The sequence below is a fragment of the Typopeltis vanoorti genome, chromosome 10 (assembly GCF_054136105.1).
Source record: "Typopeltis vanoorti isolate ZY-2024b chromosome 10, IOZ_Tvanoo_1.0, whole genome shotgun sequence".
NCBI lineage: Eukaryota > Metazoa > Arthropoda > Arachnida > Uropygi > Thelyphonidae > Typopeltis > Typopeltis vanoorti.
In genome coordinates, this window is record NC_143558.1 from 80,735,370 (window position 1) to 80,755,701 (window position 20,332).

General features: G+C 35.3%; 1 protein-coding gene across 1 annotated transcript in view; it reads left to right on the forward strand.

The window, feature by feature from the left end:
- LOC150102538 (RNA polymerase II-associated protein 1) overlaps positions 1–20,332 on the forward strand; it is a 754,864-nt gene that overhangs the window by 284,526 nt on the left and 450,006 nt on the right. The window contains exon 14 of the mRNA XM_090399226.1: positions 11,849–11,983. Within this exon, the coding sequence (XP_090255352.1) occupies positions 11,849–11,983 (135 nt within the window). The remainder of the gene's footprint in view (positions 1–11,848; positions 11,984–20,332) is intronic.

The following is a 20,332-nucleotide window of genomic DNA, read 5'->3' on the forward strand; positions in this document are numbered from 1 at the left end:
ACCCACAGAAACGATTAGACAATTCTTAAGATCTCCAAAAGAAAGCCATCCTTTCTCCAAATATGCTGGAGTTTATAACATACCATGCTCGTGCGGGTTGAATTACATCGGCCAAACTTCAAGGAACCTTGATATTAGGCAAAAAGAACATATAGGTGATGTCAATAATAACAGAGAAGAAAAATTGGGTTTAGCTTTTCATTTCTCAAGAACGAACCATACCATAGAATGGGATAGAAGCACAATTCCTTACATGGAGGAGGACTTCCGCTCCCGAATTTTTAAGGAGGCCACAAGTTGCCCGCTGTACACAAAACCTTAACAGGAACCAAGGCCTAATCTTGCCTGTGATCTGGAAGACCCTTATCAGATCCTTCAACTCGCCAGAACTGAATTATAGTGCCAACTATAGAACGTTCCTAAATAACAACAAGTGAGATCATCCACGCTCTATGAATGTATTGTACGCGCTCTGTTCTTTGTTTAATATAATTGGAATCGGTTGATTTTAGTTTGTAACAGTTTTTTACTTTTTAGTGCCTTACATCAGTTATGTACCCTGAAGATGCCAACAGACTTAGTTGGTGAAACTAGTTGGTATAACTTAGTTGTTTATTATATACACTTGATCAATATAATCCCAATAAAAGTTTTTCCAAAGCCCAGGGAATGATGAGATCTTTGGAAGATGGTTGAGCATGGTGATGAGATGATTATAGACAAACTACACCTTTATAGATAATTCATTAAAGTAGTTTTGCATGAATAATAAATAACTAACTTTTAACTTTTAGATGTTTTTTTATTAACACTAGATGTAATTAATCCCTTGACATGTTTCACTGTCTAAATGGGTGAAAGCAATTTCAGGAGGTTATTTAACATACGTTAATAAACTGACAAAAAAACGAAATGCTTCTTAACAGTTGTATTGCTATAAATTGAAAAGACTGGAATGATATATTAATCATTTGTATCATCAGGCATGTTACATGCAGTCGTTGCATTGTTATGTAAACTCTCTATGTGATTGCTGGCATAGGAGAGGTCTTGATTGTTACACATATTAATTAATGATTTCCAGATGTCATGATGGATCATTTCTTGGTTTCGATTTAGTATGCCTTTTGAGTGAATGACCTAGAAAGACTCCTTGAACAATGGAGTATGATTGCCAATTTACCATGTGATTCTCGGCGGATTTGCCTGCCTGGTTGGCCGAGTGGATAGCATAGCCGTTCTCCAGCCAAAAGGCTGCGGGTTCGAATCCCACGTGAGCATTGATGTTTGTGATTGTCTGTGGAAATACCAGTGATGGTCAGCAATAGATGGCGTTGGTGTAGTTGCAGTCAATTGGTGATTGAGGGGTGGTGATGGAGTTGTAGATTTCTGAACAAATATGATTGCATTAATTTGCCAAAAATTTGGGAGATTGTTATCTTAAGAGCAACTCCCACATAGCTGTACTTTTTTTTTTTTTTTTTACATTAGAGCAGTGTTTCTCAAACTTCAGATATCCGCGGACCCCCTTCTTAAATTTTCATTATTTCCAAGTACTCCTAATTAATTAATTCAAAAATAAATTAATTAAAATTAATAGATTAATTTAAAATATTAAAAAATTAAATATCTATTTTATTTGAATTTATATGTTCATGTAAACAAAAAATATGATTTATTTTTAATAGAACAAACTTTATAAAGATACTATAAAGTTTTAGTTACTTGAAATAATTTATCATCAATGATGAAATTGCTTATGGTGAGATAAAATTTCAGCAAAATTTGGCTCTATAGTTGTTAATTTCAATCTCAGATGCGGTTCGACATCTATAATGCGATTTCTCTTCTTCATCTTAATATCTACAAGGGCCGAAAATCCAACTTCGCACAGATATGAACTTGAAAATAGAAAAATGAACCTTAGAGCTATATCTGTTAATTCAGGAAATTCATTCTGTATTTGTAGCCAAAATGATGATAACGTATTCTCACTGTATTTATTTTTTAGGAAATCATCAGAAGTTAGTTCTAAAAGTTGTTCTTCTTCTATTGACGATAGACCCTTTGGCATAAATTTGTTTTTATTGAAAGAGCATCTTATCCACTCAATATTAATGTCCAATTCAGGGAAATACTTTTCTAGATTCATTTGTAAGCTTTTTAAATGCTGCATAATAGTAATTTTCACATTATCATCAATTTGTTCATTTGAACTTGTGAGCAATTCATGAAACGATGGAAACACGTCAAATTCTCCATTACCAACCCGCTTTTGCCATAACTTCATTTTTGCCAACGTGGCATTCACTTTATCTTGGACATGAAATATAGAAATTTCCTTGCCTTGTAAAGATAAATTAAGACTATTTAATACGGTAAATACATCTGCCAGGTATGCTAATTGACTGAGCCATTTCCAATTATGTAAATACTTTTTCAATTCAAACGTTTCATCAAGAAAAACTTGTAGTTCATTCCGAAGTTCAAATAAACGAGTAAGAACTTTTCCACACGAAAGCCAACGAACATCGGTATGGAAAAGAAGTTGTGTATAGTTGCTTCCCATTTCTTTGCAAAGTTGAGAGAAAAGTCTGGCATTTAGAGGACGGCCTTTAATATAATTTATGATTTTTACAGCTTCATCATGAACTTTTCTTAGGTCTGTAGACATCATATGTGTAGCCAAATCCTCCCTGTGTATGCAGCAGTGTGTCGACTTTGCATTTGGTGCAACAGCTTGAATCCTTGAAACAAGCCCTTTTTTAGATCCGACCATGGATTTCGCTCCGTCCGTGCTTATTCCAACACAACTTTTCCAATCAAGCTTGTTTTGATGCATAAAGGTATTTATGCTGTTGAATATTTCTTCTCCTGTTGTATGTTCTGGCAAGGGTTGGCAATATAAAAGGTCGTCATGAATTTTTTGATTTTTTTCGTACCTAATGAACACTAGAAGATTTGCAAAATTTGTAATGTCGGTGGATTCATCTACCTGCAATGCATAATAACGACTCTTACGTATATCGGATAACAATGTTTGTTTTGTATTTTCAGCCATTTCAGTGATTCTTCGATGAATGGTACTATTTGAAAGACAAATCCTATCAAAAGATCTTTTTGCATTATCTCCGATCATAATTTCCGCTATTATTTTTGCTGCAGGCTTGACCAAAGTTTCACCAATTGTTTCCGCTGCACCAATTTTTGCTATTAATAGCGACGCATGATATGAATCTTCTAAAGCCTTCATGTTTTCACCTCCTGACACAATCGACATCACTTTTTAAGATTCTTTTAAATTTTTTAGTTTATTTTGAAAAAATTCGACAGGTTTGTCCTTGCATTCATTATGTTTCGATTCCGAATGGCGATTTAAATTACATGGTTTCATGCTTTCATTTTTTAAAGTTTCACCGCAAATTACACATAATGGAATAGGTTCCTCTTCATTTCCCGTCCATGAAAATCCACATTTCAAGTAATTTATATCATACTTACGAAGTTTTCTCATCTTCTTCCTAGTTGGTTCTTTAGAGATGTCAGACAACACACACTTATCAATTTCACTTGATCCAGATACAATATCAACATTTTCTTGTTGCTGACAACTACTTGTATCTACTATGTTCCTCTCTTTTGCACATTTTAAAAATCCAGTCTTTAACCAGTGATCCATGCTTAAAAATTTGAAAGCTAAAAAGAAATTACCGTATTTAACAAACAGTCCTTCAACAAATGGCTAGTGAAAGCAGAACTCGAAACAGACAGCAATGGTAGGGCAGTAGAGATAAAGCAGCTATGAAGACGTCCATATGATTGGTGCGGTATTAGCAAAAGATCGCGCTACTAATTGACAATAGCAAGCCAACAATTCAGTTGAAATGCTAATTCTCTTCAACCGAATTCCTTATATAATATCTGAAACACATTCACTATATATTTCTTAGTTTTAACACGTTCACTCAAACAAAACCATATGTTGCCGGTGCACCATATGGTTTTGATTGTCTACTATACAGCATTTTATGTTGGAGGGGTCATGTGATTCATTAGTTCTGTTTTTACCCACTTGTCTCTAATTGCACTATTTGTTGAGAAACATATTACACAGCCTGCAGATGTCTCTGTACCTTATTCAGTGATACAATAGGAACGTTTTACAATCTCAAACTTAAATTTTATTCCATGCGTTAATGATGCATAGCCGAAAATTGCCACGGACCCCCCCTCCCCTGGGTCCATGTACCACACTTTGAGAAACACTGCATTAGAGGATGCCAAAATAGGACTTTAGATCTTTTGTCCATTACAGTTGTATTGTTTTACTTACTCACTATCACGTATACAAGCTGTGTTGTGCTCTGATGATGCTGATTTGAAATTCTGTGAAATATAAGCAGTTAATAAAACATCTTTTTATAAAATAGTTTGTTTGATGTTCTTAATACTGTTAAAAATAACTCATGAATAACCGTCAGCACGTAAGTTTATTTGTTAGATATACTAGAGGATATTTCCATCAATCTCCACTCCAAGTGAGCAAGGCCAGATTTATCTGCCTAATGAAATATGGCCTCCACACCACATTCAAACCTCATGTTAATTTAGCAACTCTTATCTGCTCACCTAAGGATAAACTTCGTCCTCTAGCACACTCTGGAGTGTATGAAGTTCCCTGTGACTGTGACTTGGCCTACTATAGGCAAACAGGAAGATTGGTTAGCATCTGCCTGGAAGAACATAAAAAATACATTTGCTACTATTATTACGACAAGTCAGGACTGGTAGACCACACTTTGGACCCCCCCCCTTCACACAGGATTAGATGGAAGAAAACAAATGTTCTGTTTAGAAGTCATTACAGATCCAAAAGATTATTTATTCAGTCAGCCATGGCTTAACATTTGTGTTCTTGTAATTGTTTTTCAACAGAATGTCCTGTTTGTTCAAAGTATAATCAGAGGCACTTACACTTAACCTGGTAAACACCAAGGAGGGAGAGGGGGAACTGTTTATCTTTCATGAATCAATGATTTAACAACAGAAAATAGATTGAGCTTACTGGAATATGAGGGTGGTCTGAAAAGTTCTCAGCCTAGCAATGAAAAAACAAATTTATAATTTCAAAATTATTTTTATTTTTCAACATAATCTCCCTCAAGACTAATACATTTATTCCAGTGATGCTCCAGCACCATTATTCCATCTCTTTAGTGGTTCTCAGTAAGATCTACAAAATACTCCTCTACAGCTGCAATCACCTCTTGATTCGAAGAAAAACGCTGACCAATGAGGAAGAGTTTTAGTTTGGGGAAGAGACAGAAGTCAGAGGGAGCCAAATCTGAGAAATATGGTGGATGTTCCAACAATTCATAGTGCAGATCCCTTAATCTTCCCATTGCCAAAACACGTTTGTGGGCAGGTGCATTATCCTGTTGAAAGATGATTTTTTTCTTCTGCAAATCGGGTCTTTTCTCGCAAATTTTTTCTTCTAATCTGGTTAAAAGATCAGAATAATATTCCCTAGTTATTGTTTTACCCTTTTCAAGATAATTAATAAACAAAATGTCTCTAGCATCCCAAAACACTGATGCCATAACCTTTCCTGCTGATGGAACCGACTTTGTCGTCTTTGGTGCTGAACAACTGACTTCTGTTCACTGTTTTGACTGCTGTTTGGATTCTAGTATGTAATGGTGAATTCAGGTCTCATCCATACTAATAAATCAATACACAAAATCAGTTTTATTCTTGTTAAAACGCTCCAAGCACTGTTCAGCGATTTTCATGTGAGTTCGTTTTTGATCTGCTGCGAGCAAGCACGGCACTTATCTTGCACAAAGCTTTTTCATTTGCAATTCTTCATGCAAAATATATCCTACACATTCTTTTGAAATGCCTATAGACTCAGCAATTTCATGCACTTTGACTCACTGGTCATCCAATACCATATCGTGCACTTGATCAATGATTTCTAATGTTGTTACACTTTTTGGACATCCTTCACATTGATCATCTTCAAGGCTGGTATGGCCATGTTTAAACTCGGCAGCCCATTTCTTAATTGTCAAAAACGAAGGAGAAGAGTGCCCATAAACTTTTATGAACTTCAAATGAATTTCTTTTGGTGTAAACCTTCTTTTAGAAAGAATTTTATAACTGCACGATACTCAATTTTAACCATTTCAAGGGATACAGACAACACTTCTGCTTCAGACAGCTGTATAAAAAACTACTTGATAGAATGACTTGCAATTTCACATGGATGCTGATGACAGATGTACCAACTTAGGAAAAAACATCTTGCTGATAGTGTCGCAATCTACAGTCAAGGCCGAGAACTTTTCAGGCCACCCTCATACATTCTTAGCCAAATTTGATTCTGCAGTGGTCAGCTTCTCTCCTATATCGATGAGGCAGTGATCCATGTCATAGTGTATAATACAAGCTGCCACAACTGCAATACCAGAAACATCAAATTGATTTCCACCCTTTCCTAAAATCACAGTAGAATGTACAGGGTGTTTCAAATTAAAGTACCTCTATTCAGAGCAATCTGTAGAGAGAGAGAGAGAGAGAGAGGGATACAGAACAAAACCAGTAGACAAAATACCCTCAGGCTTGGTGGGAACCTAACCAGATCATGGGGAAGAGATTTTAACAATTAAAAAAAAAAAAAAAAAAAAAATGACTAATAGGGGAGACATGGTGGTTTGAGCAAGAGAAAATTACATTAATGTGAACCATCTAGTATATGATTGTGAAATTCATTCAGAGTCAATGACAAATGAAGTTATTTGATGATATTTGTTTTGCTCATTTTATAAAATAATGCGATACAAAAAACATATCACAATAGAGTGACATGCTGCAAGGAGCAATGGAAATGACATTCAATGTGTGCTGCCTTTGTGTAGGCCCAATAGCTGATACTGCCATATAGCAGTAGAATGCAACTGTCGAACTGATCTGTCGAAAAGTTTCTCACATGATGTGCAATTTTGCCTTTCAAATCTCGAACTTTGTCCCAATATTCCGTGCTTTGAGGTAAGCCAAAATTCACACGTTAAGATCTGGTGAATGCAGTGACCATTGCATAGAAAATAAGTGATTGAGTACTCTATCCTCTGTGGAGTGTTGATGAATAATTATTGAGCTTCACACCCTATGTGGGAAGGTGCTCCATCTTGCCTCAACACTGTTGTGTTCAGGCACCCTCTTTGCTGCACTTGTAGAATGACGAAACTGCTCAGCATGTCCTGATAACATGCAGTTGTCATTGTGTACGTCACTGGTATGGTTCAGTGGATTTCTTCAATGAAACACAACCTGATAATGAACTTGGCTCTAAATCTTATCCGTATTGCAATCTTTATCGAATGTAAAGGAACTTGTTGAAATTCACAGGGATTGTTTGTAGCCCAGGTGCAGCAGTTTTGAGTGTTCTTCATTTTTCTTCTAAATTTCTTTAGAATTTCTTCTAAAGATCCTCTTTCTATTAATTCCTCCAAAAGTTAGGCAAAATCTCAACACCTATTGCATTCCCAACACTGATGAAATAGGTAAAACAGAAGTGCTGCACAAAAGCCATATCAGACATCTACATCCAGGAAAATGTGGTCCTTCAGACTGTACCAATGATACTTACCACACGATTAAGTGGCAAGGAATCTACCAAGCTGATCCAAGTTCTGGTACAACTAGTTTATGACTTAAATAGCCAGTCTCATATGGAGTTGACAGGATTTTCCCACTACAAACAGGCAGAACCACTGGCCAGAAGAATGCACACAGTTAACAGACATAATATACACTGATCCTATAGCCTTAGTTGCTTTGGCCATAACAACAAACACCATACTGACCTGGTACAACAAAAAGTTTAAGGAAGATTGTAAGACCATTAACAGTTTTCTTAACCTATATATCAAGGATGGCTTTAAAATTTAAAAAATTTTACTAGCTATCATCTGACTTCATCCTCCATCACTGCTCTGGATATCACATGACTTCACCCAGCATAAATGACAAATCAAGCAGTGCACAGAATGCTCACTAAAGTATATCCTTAGGAAACTGAGTTTCATCTTCAACTTAATACTTCACATGGTGAACAGGATGTTCAGAAATGATTTTTTTCCTGACAGTTCGAGTTCTGATAATAATCCTTAATAAACACTGATTGCTATAACAGGATGATATTTAGGTTTGCTAAAGCATCCTCCTCCTTTACTACATTTAAAGTTGCTACCTTAAATTTTTCCTCATCCTTTGTTTTGAAATGACAATACAAGTTGCCAAGACTAGAATTCTAAATTTGAATGTTAATCAGTAATGCATTCAGGGCCTCAATTCAAATTAATTTTAGACTCTAGTTTATATAATTTATATACTAAGTAATTTTTTTTAAGAGTCATAATATTCAACTTAAAACTTTTTATTTTTTATGTTATGATTTCTTTTTCCTCTCCTACATGCATTAGAAAGCTGAATAAGGCACATCTTACAGTTAGTGAAAAAAGAATTGTCACAATTTACCAGTTATAATGTTATAAACTTGTGTATCTGCATATCCTGTACATATACTCATGAAGAACGACTTAAATATAGAAGCTGAACTTTCAAGTGCAGTAACTTAGTTAATTAATTTTTATTTTCTAGATAACAGTTTAATCTGTAATCTTTTTACAGTGAATGCTGTATGCCACATATGGGCAACCCACAGGCCGGATCCGGCCTTCTACTTCTTTTGATCCTGCCCTAATCTATTTCAGCGAAGTTTGTCTGATTCATGGTGGGAGAAAACATGGTATGTTCTACTAATTCACATTAAACTGACGTCATATGACTTGCGCAAAACACACTATGTTTTCTCCAACCTTCTCTTTCTCACTTTAACTAGCAGCGTGTTTGAACGTGTTACAACCTGTCAGTTCGGTACTTGCATTGGTGTTGTGCTTTGTTCAGTGCCTACATTGATGTTATGTTTTGTTCGGTGCCTGTGGTGTAGAAGACAGTTTTGTTTGACAGTTCTGAATATCGCTTATAAATTTGGGACAATGTCAGGGGTTATTGCAAGAAAAGAAAAGTAGATGCAGAGAATCATCAATTTCAAGACAATTCCACGGAGGATTATTATTTTATTCTGAATAAAGATTTGCCGTACAACGAATCCGTATCCGTCAACAAAGAATACAACTTGAAGAGACACTTTACTTCGAAACATGCAGATCACCCAAAAATTGATGCACAACTACGAAAGGATGAAATACAGAAGTTGAAGAAGAATTTGGATACCCAGCAGCAAATGTTCAACAAGAAAAGAACGCAGCACCACAGCATTGTCAAAGCCAGCTTTGTGGTAAGCGAAAAAATTGCTAAGCATTCTAAGTCTTTGGTGAAGGATAATTTATCAAAGAATGTCTGCTGGATGTTGCAAGTATAATATGTCCTGAAAAGAAAAAAGACTTTGAGAATATTCGTTTGTCGAGACGTACTGTTGTCCGACGGGTAGAAATTATGGCTGATGATATCAAAAAAAGTTTAAAAGAGAAGATTGCTAGATTGGAAGCATTTTCAATTGCTTTGGATGACAGTACCGATGCCTCCGATACAAAACAACTAGCAATATTTAATCGAGGAGTTGATGTGGATTTCAACATCACAGAAGAATTGTTGGTGCTTCGGCCATTAAAAGGAACAACTACTGGTGAAGATATATTTGAAACAGTCAACACAGTCTTCAAGAGATTTGGGTTTAAATGAAGTTCACTATCTGGCATATGCACTGATGGAGCCCAATGGTTGGTGCACAGAAGGGATTTATTGGAATAGTTCATGAAAGAGCAATAGAACTACAGATCCATCCGGAAAATATAACAAATTTTCACTGCATTATCCACCAACAAAATCTGTGTGGAAAAATCGATTAAATTCACAAATGTTATGGAAGTTGTAGTAGCCAGTATTAACTTTATTAAGTCACGTGCACTTAATCACTGCCAATTTAAGGAGTATTTGGCGAACCTATTTTCGGATTATGAAGATATGTCTTATTATTGTGAAGTGAGGTGATTGAGTAAAGGTAAAATGTTAAAACGATTTTATGATCTGACAAGACATTGCAGATTTTATGGACATAAAAGGAAACACAATTAACCAAGTAAAAGATGATGAGCGGGTGTGTGATTTAGCATTCCGCGTAGATGTCACCGGTTACCTAAACGAACTGAATCTTAAATTGCAAAAACAAGGACAATTGGTTCATAAACTGCATGGACATGTCAAAGCTTTTTGTAATAAACTAAGATTGTTGGAAAGTCAGATAAGAGTGCTAAAAATTGTTATCATTTTCCTACTCTAGCAACTCATAAAAATATCCCTTATAATTGTTATGGAGATGAACTGAAGGCACTAATAGAGCAATTTGATACAAAGTTTGCCGACTTCAAAAACAAAGACTCCACATTCACTATATTTGCTCGTCCGATGGATGGTGATGTAAATAATGTGCCAGAAAACTTACAGATGGAACTTATTGAGTTTCAGGCAGATTTAGTGCTAAAATCACAATTTAACAACATTGCTTTGACGGATTTAATATTTTATAAATAATTTTATAAATTTTATTTGGTGGAAGAAAAATATACAAATTTAAGCCCCTTTTCAAGAAAAAATCATTTGTCTTTTCGGCAGCACATGTGTGTGAACAGTTTTTTTCGAGGATGAAATACAATAAATCAAAAATTCGGACAAAAACCTCGAAAATTCTATGCAATTATCCTTAAGTAATATTAACGTCAATATTGATAGTCTTGTAGTTGAAGTACAAGGCCAATCTTCACATTAAATTGTTATGTCATTCATTATATTATAAAATTTATGTAGAGCTTTATACCAGAGCATTATATTATAAATAAATGAAATATGAAGTAGCAACTTGTTTTAATTCATTTAATATTAATTTATTTTATTTAATAATTTGGTCTGGCCCTTGACTTGGAGACAAAATGATAATTTGGCTCCCGAACTAGGAAATGTTGCTCATGCCTGCTGTATGCCATCCAGCATTTTGAGAAAGGATAAAAAATATACTGAATGTGCATTCTTATGTTACAGTTGAACATCAAGGAACTAGTGTAGCACATAAAAAGGCAACTATGTATACATTAATTGGCTAATGTTTCTCTTCTTAATATTGTATTGTATTTATTGTAATAGTATTTTTCCATGCTCACATGAGCAGAAAGCAAATAAGAGAGAGTGTGATGGCAAGACCATCTCGCAAACCTAACAGAATCAGTTTAGAGACAAAAATGATAGAGGAAAGAAATCTTGTCTTTCTTTGCCTCTTCAGTAATTCTCCCTGCTTAGATGGCAAATCCATTTTTGAAGGATGGGGTGCACAGAACGAAAACATGCTATTCAGTACCTTGAAAGTCAACTTTAATTACGAAGTAGCACTCTGGTATTATCTGTCAAGTGAAAAGGTTTCTAATATGTGTGGATGTTGCACTAGTGACAAAAAACATAACTTTTTCAACTATTTAGTTGAAAAAGTTGTGTTCCATATAAGCAGGATGGTGATCATATATCGTGCCTTGAAAATCAAAAATGGTATAATAGTCCACTGATTGAGTTTGTTGAGTTTTATGAGAAATATCAAGACGCAATCTTTATTAGCTGCATGCAGAATGATCAAAAATATACCACATAAACTATACTGTATTGCACATTAGAGGTCGGTCTCTACTATATTAAAAGTATGTATATATTCATTTATATGAATTGATCTTTGAATTTTACTATTTGTAGATATATATTATAGATTTCTTTTCTCATATAGGGTTTCTTGAGAATGGATCTTTTGCCGAGATTACGTTATATCCTTGAAGTTTGTCGACCAGAAGCTTTTGTTGTTTGCCACATATTACAGATAATGATAAGAATTGGACGTCATTCCTTAGAATGCTCTACAAAGGTCAGGCAGCCCAAAAACAATTATTTTACTTAACTGTGCAAAAGTAAAATTAATAAAATGCAGTTCACATTTTATCAGCATTATTATTTTCTGGTCATCATCATTATCAGCCATTGTCGATCCACTACTGGATGAAGGTCTTTCCAAGAGATTATTCCAACTATCTGCCCATGGCTCCTTTCCCATGTTATTCCTGCAAATCTAATGATATCATCAATCCACCGTAATTTAGGTCGGTGTCGTGGTCGTTTTTCCTCTCGTGGAATCCAATCCAGTACTTCTTTTATCCATTGTTGATCTTGTCTTCGAGCCCATTCCCACCTCAGATGTTTCTCTTCCTATGATGTCAGACACTTTGGTTTGTTTTCTTATCCAAGTGATCCTTTTGTGATCCAGTCTTGTGATACCAAAAACATAGTTTCCATACTAAATTGTGTTGTTCTGAATTTCCTTTGCGTTTAGTATCCATGTTTCACAGCTATATAAGGAAGAATACATTGGTTAAAAACGTTTCTCTACAGGCATAATGGTAGTTGGCTTTTGAATATTGAATGCAATTTTCCAAATGCATTCTACCCAAGCATTGTGTGCACCTTTTAATTTCATATATGATATTTTGTTCCACTGATATCTGTTGTTATGTAATGGCATATTAATGGTCTGCTTGTTTAATTTCTTCATTATTGATTTTTATTATTTCTGGTGGACCCAAGCTATTGAAACATAACTTGGGTTTATCTTTAGGCCAACTGTTTTGCTTAAAATTTGGAGTTCATGGATACGAGTCTGTAATTCATGCACAGTTGAAGAAAGCTAACTATGTCATCTACGAAGCGTAAATGGCTTAAATATCTTCCATTTATCTTCAGACCTTTCCCTTCCTAATCAAGAAGTTTGAATATTCTTCTAGGCATGCTGTGAATAATTTTGGAGAGATTGTGTCACCCGTCATCCCTCTCTATTTCCACAGTAGAGATGTTTCCATTGAAATGAACTGCTGTTGTGGCATTGGTGTACTGATTTGATGACTCCTCCACTTGTTGGTTTTGTAATGCTTTAAGTATTGCATAAATTTTTAGTGAATCAAAGGCTTTCTCATAATCAATAAAACCAAGACATAATGGTAACTGATATTATACTGTTCAATAATCTGCTGTACAACTTGAATATGGTCCATTGTCTTTTCATAGGCTCCATTGTCATCTCATAGTCTTTTGTACAACTCTAGACATTTGTAAACCACTGATAGTAGACTGATGGGTCGGTAGTTTCTTTGTCTTGTTTTTGTTCTGTGGTTACCAGCTATTTCAAGTGAGCATTGTAAAAGGTTTTGGGTATTAATGTCATTACCTTCTGATGAATCAACATTGTCATCTATAATAAGATGTTTAAATCTATTGTTTAGCTCATGTTGGAATATATCTTTTTTTAATGTTGAGTTTGTGTACATCTATGTTTTGCTTCGAAACATCCTAGTTTCTTTTTGGCAGTTTATTTGAATTTTACTTCGTACCCTACGATGGTCACTTCAAATGTTGAAGGTGTTTATAACAGAGCAGTCTTGAAAGATGTTTTTCTTATTGCTGAGGATGAAATCAATTTCACTAGTTTTTCTTTTTCCATTTGGACTTTTCTGTGTGTTTTCTTCTTGAAAAAGGAATTCATGATGTACAGGTTTTCTTTTTTTGCAAATTCTATTAACCTTGCTCCTCCATTGTTTCTCATGCCATATCCAAAATTTTCCATTGAGCTTTCTTCTGAGTGTTGTATACCACTTCTAGTATTAAAGTCTCCCATTACAATTCTGAAATGATGTTTTCCTTGATTGTAGAGTTGGGATACATCATGATAGAAGACTTCAATTTCTTCATCAGTATGCCTTATTGTTGGTGCATAGACTTGGATGATCATAAGAGTGTATCTTTTTGAGATTTGAACAATAATACTTATTTTCCGACCAGATATGCTGTCAAATTCTATTATGCTGTTCTTCAGTTTTTTTGTTGATCATGAATCCAACTCCACTGATTCTTTCCTTATCTTGGCCTCTATAATATAGTTTGTCTCCATTTTTTTTTTTTTAATTGAAGAATTTCTTCACCATTATGTCTAATTTCACTCAGAGAATGTCCCATTTTAGTTACTTTAGCTCTTCAATTAATTTGGTTAGCCATGCTTCACTGCTCAGAGTCCTACAGTTTAAAGTTCCAAGGTCTAGTTTCCAATGGCAGCATGATCTGGTTAACCAGGAATTCTTAGCACCCTCTGCCTTCATTTTTAACTGCCTGCTGCTGTAGGTGGTAACAATTTTGCCCCCTGGGAATGAGGGCCATTTTATTTCTGTTTGATTCATCTTGGAAGTTTAGGTCATAAATTCACCATGCTGGCTCAGTGTGGATTGGTGAATGTCAGTATTTTTACATGAGATCACCAGTCCCAAAACCACTGGTCCACGGCTCTTTATTCAATATATTCAGAGCTGTCCTGATATCCAACAGGTGTTAGTCAGGGTTTCCCCCATCCGTCACCTAAGGGATGTGCTTGGTAGCCTGTGGGAGACCTGAGATTTTCTGGTGTACAGAAAATTCAGGCACACAGGGATGTATCAGTTGTCTAGATCAGATCATACTTTTTGATCTTCTAAAGCAGACGTTGGCAAATGTTTCTAAGTGCCAGATGGTAAATATTTGATGATTCATTAGCCAAGAGGTATGTGATGTCAAGGATGTCATTTACATATATGGGGGGGTGATCTCTGTTTTTGGATAAACTATTTCTAACACACCTCTCAGATCTGTGTGTTAAAATTGTTTTGGACACAGCTGTCTTGCATACTGCTGTGTTGGTTAGGCTGATTTCTCCCTTATTTGATAAATTTATTCATTTGGCTTCCCAAATACCCACCTTACCATCTTTACTAAAAATTATGTCTAAATAGCTAAAATGTGTTACTTATATAGGTTAAGAATCAGTTGATGTTTTTGTTTCCTGCATGTTTCAATACCCTAATTTCTATTCCCGATTTTATATCAGATTTGTTACAGCATTTGTTTAGTTTAAGACTTGAGCATTTGAAGTAGATTTATTTAGGAGGAAAACGTCGTCCACATAGAGTAAACCATCACATGGTTTACTCTATGTGGACGAATCAGACCAATCAGACCAATCTATGTGGACCAATCAGAGAGCAAAGCTGACATGTACATGTCAGCTTTGCTCTCTGATTGGTAAGTGAAATCATAACCTTCATGAAATATCCATTTTTGGGGAATGCCTTTCCCTCAGCCACTCTTACCCTCATGCTCTTAGGAATTACTGTGGTGGGAAGCAAGTTGACCTGCACGATTTCTTCTCATGATCAAATTATTATTTTCATTAGATCACTTTTTTTTCTTTTTTTAAATTATTATTATTTTTTTTTAGCTGCTCAAAATCCTCATGCTTAATTCAAATTTCAGTTTTAAACTTGTGCTGCTGATTATTTAATGCAAAATACAGTATGTCTCAAGTGGCTTCAGACAAGCACTCCATCTTTACACTTGGCTTGTACGTAGCCTTATAAAAACCACCAACAAATCCAATTATGATAAAGGGTGCCAAATGCAGAAAACTTTCCTCCTCCTGAAATGACAGTTGCATCTTCTGGTTCATCACCAAGGGCACTTGGTGCATCTTTTGCTTTTCCATGCTTTCATCTCTCCCTCTCTTTCTCTCTTCACATTCGTATGTATATCATACAAAGCAAACATCATTATTTTTATCCTCCAACTTCTGCAAAGATAACTTAGACAATTAACCTCCTAACTATATCAAGAACAATACACAGAGAGAGGAGAGAACTAATTTGATTATTAAAGTTAATATACAGGGTTAGCCTAAAAGAAATAGACAGTTTAAACGCTTTATAAATTGAAATTTGTTTGTTACATCAGAAAGCATTTAGTACTGTTTTATAGAAAAAGTTCTCAAGTTTACAACCTCCGCTTTTCATTTGTCTTCATGACGTCAGCATCACGTGAGTGCCCTTGATGTAAGTCGAGCAGTATGGCCACTAGCCAGGTGGAGAAGGCTTTCTGTGTGATTGAATATGCAAAAACAAATTATGTTACTGTCATGCATTGTCGTTTTACAACTCGGTATGGTAAACAACCACCCACAAGGTCAATCTACGATTGGAGCAAGAAATTTAAGGAAACTGGTTGTCTGTGGAAGGGGAAAAGACACACGCGCAGCCCGAAGAAGTTGACAACACGTGCAAGTTTAGAGCTTCAAGTTCCACAAAAGACTGTGTGGAATATCTTATGTAAACATTTACAAATGTTCCCTTACTGGTTGCAGTTATTGCCGAACCTCAATGAAAACAACAAAATCCTTCGTCACTCATTCTGTATGGACATGCAGCAACGAAGTGAAGAAAGTGATGATTTCTTTGACCTGCTAATTTTCGGTGGCGAATCAACTTTCCACATTAGTGGTACAGTGAACAAACACAACGTTCATATATGGGGAACTGAAAATCCGAGAGCTGTAGTGGAGCATGTGAGGGATTCACCCAAAGTGAACGTTTTTTGTGCTGTATCCTGTAAAAAGGCATATGGACCATTCTTTTTCCAGGAAAAAACAGTGCATGGAATAACTTACCTAGATATGTTATGTGAGTGGCTGATGCCTCAACTACAAGAAGACAATGACAATTTCATATTTGTCCATGATAGCGCTCCGCTGCACTGGCACCTTGAAGTTAGAAATTACTGGATTAAAATTTGCCTCGCCATTGGATTGGACGTTCAACCACTCAGAACATGGCTCTTACATGTTGGCCACCAGGAAGTCCGGATTTAACACCCTGTGACTACTTTTTATGGGGGTACATAAAGGACAGAGTTTTTGTTCTTCCTCTCCCTACAAGTGTGGACGATCTTAAACAATGCATCACAGTAGCTGCTGCGACTGTTGACATGGACATGCTGAGAAGTGTTTGGGAAAAACTGGACTATCGCATTGATATTTGTTGTGTTACAAACGGGTCACACATAGAACACTTGTAACTTACCCATATAAACTTCAGGACGTACTCTTCAAACTATGTAAGTATTTCAGCCATGCTATTAAAACTTTTCTTTCTGTAAAACTTTGAAAGTGTCTATTTCTTTTAGGCTAACCCTGTAAATTACTTTAATAATGTGGTTCATTATTATACAATATTTTTATAAATGAGGAGATGAATCCACACGCTACACTGCATTATACTTTAGTTAACATCAAGCTGTTTTCTTGTCTCTCTCTCCTACAATTCTGACTGCTAATTTGCAAACTTAAGTATTATATGCATATGACTCCGTATAAACGTTCCATTTACACCATACAGATTTAGATTTGTGAACAGTTTTAACCTTGTCACATTTTCTCATTACCTTATCACTTTTTTAAGATTAGCAAAACTAAAGTAGAGATTGTTATTCCCAAAAATGTTTGACCGTGTTTTGTGAGGTCTTTGCAATTTCTGCTTGACTTAATCCTGTCTTATTCTTCATTAGTTTTCATTCAATTTCAGCATTTCTCTTAGACACTAGGATGTGTGCATAACTCTCCTGTGCAGTCACTAGTAACATTCTTCTATAATTCTTACATTTAATTTTATTTCCATTTTTTGGTATATAGATGGCCGAATCCTAATTCGTTGAGATTCAACCTTCTGAATTTCGTATTGTAGAAATTTCACAGCACTATATTTAAGCATTTCATATTGTATACAACTCCTTCAGCTGTTTCCATATTTCAGGTTTCTAATGTTTTTTTCTACTTGAAGTATTAAAATATATTATTTTTATGTAAATCCTACAAATGGTTACAGACCTGTAATATGAGTTAATTTCAAAAGCACTGCACATATGTGGCCACTATGATGAGATAGTTTACACTTTTATATCAGTTGTAAGCTGCGCTCTGGGTAAAATATGCCATGTGCTCTTTATTATTTCTTGTATACTTGCTTCATGAAATAATACTTTGAAACAGAAGAAGAATCATTCATGCTAGATATTATGGTATTGAGAATGGATGGTAAGTGCTCCTCATCCATTGTACAGCACTGGACATCAGTGATAGGCAGAGTGGAGATTATACTGAAGGCTGTAATTATATTTTGTCAAATAAATGTTTGGTTTAACAACAGGAGTACATGTATGCAGAAATTTGAAATCAAACTTGCACATAAGCACTGTGAGTGGATTAAGAGTTCAAGTTGGATAATTCAGAAACTCTGTTTTGGAGGCCAAAAAAAAGGGGACATTCTTCCCCTAGCAGTTTCATGTCTCCGTATAAGATGAAGAATTATGAAAATATCCATGCTCATATGAATTTGAACCAACAACTAATTTAGAGATCAGCAGACACTATCCACTCGGCCGACCAGATTGATATTCTTTCTAGATATTTTTTTACTACTGCTCTGGCTTTTTTTTATATCATTTAATAATTTTTTAAAGTTATTACCTGACATCCTGAATGGTTCTTATCTTTAGTTTTCCTATCACGTTTTAGAATGTTTTATTTACCTTGTAATAATTTCCTCTATTCTTATACTTTCTTAACAGCTTACATGATGATTTGCCTTCATCATCATCATCATCATGTTTATCTTCTATTCAGAATCCTCACAGACTTTTCATCACCACCAAATTCCTGATGTGTACTATCAGGAGGTGTACTGGATATTATGATAGTACTACATGAAAAGGTTACATCATTACTAACTTCCTATTGTAATCTGTCAGAAGTGCTGACTTACAACTCAAATGTAATTTATATGTATTGCTTGATATCATGTCCTATTTACACCAGACAACTGTAGCATTTTGAAGAACTTTCCTCTTTTCACCTTGTCATATGCCTTTTCCAGATCTAGAAAATTTAAATGCAGATCCTTGTTATATCCCTGTGACTTCTCAACTATTCGCCTTAAAGTGAAAATCTAATCCTGACAATCTCTATTTGTCCTGAACTCAGCTTGTTCTTTTCCAAGTTTCCCCTTCCATAGTTTTTCTTAACCTTTTCCTAAGTATGCTTTAGTATGTTTTTCATAAACCTTACTAGAACATTCAGTAGGGAAATTTCTCTGTAATTCTCCATTTTTATTTCATTTAAAAATACACTACTATGAGAGTACTACTCCAATCATCAGGAATTTGATGATCCGTTAGAATTGAAAGACATACAGGAAGGTAGAGTTTGATGTTATATCATGTGTAAGACAAATGTGAACATTATATCCACTGTTATTCATCATTTATATGGATCACGTTATGAAGGAAAGTGTCACTGAACCTTATATCAGAATTGAAGATCCCAATTAACATCTCCATTTCTGGAAGTAAGAAGAATGACTTATCATTGCTGATGGTAGGAAGGTGACAGAAGTAGAATATATAGTCACATTGCTGAGCAATTACTTTGCCAAGGTGTAGCATCCAGATGGAGATTTTGCAGTTGCTGATGTGACAGAGACTAATGTTGCAATTGAGGTAGATGAGCAGAAGTTGCTCAGCATATTGAAAGATATCAATTTGAATATAGCAGTGGGACTGGATGGCATGTTGTGACCCATGTGCTTTTCAAACATGCAGTAAAAATGGTAGTGCCTCTGACAAAGTTGTACAATCTAAGTCTCAGCTCTGCAAGGTTCCAAGGGAGTGGAAAAGGGTAAAATAGTTCTGGTACATTTATGTGGCTCCAAAACGGAAGTAGCAAATTTCAGATCAGTTAATATCTTAAGAGTGGTGGTCAAAGTATTAGAGAAACATTGGTGAAAGGTAAAATCCAGTAGTGAATGATTAGGAATACAATATGCTATGGTAGGCAGCATCATATCGTCCTACCTTAGTAATTTATTTACATTTTATAACAGAATGATAGCAGAATTAGATTAGAGAAATAGCTACACCATCACATCTGCAAAGGCATTTGACAGAATGCTGAATGGAAAACTATTACAAAAGTTTGAGCAAATTGGAATGGATATGAAGCTGGTAGGATTGGAGGGGGGGGGGATGACAGACACTGCTGAGCAGCATATGGTGGAGTGGAATCTAGGAAAATGATGGTGACTAGTGGAGTGCCTCAGGGTTCTGTACTAGGGCTGGTACTCTTTAATTTGCATATTAATAATATAGGGAAAGATTTAAGGGTGGGTATTCAGTTGTTTGATGGTGATACAAAACTGAGGAGGGTAATAGTTGATGATGGTGATGTAGATATCCTACAGAGTGATTTAAATAAATTGGCATTATGGACAAAGGATAATGGTTGCCAACCTAATGTCACAAAATATAAGGTTATGCACTTTGAGTT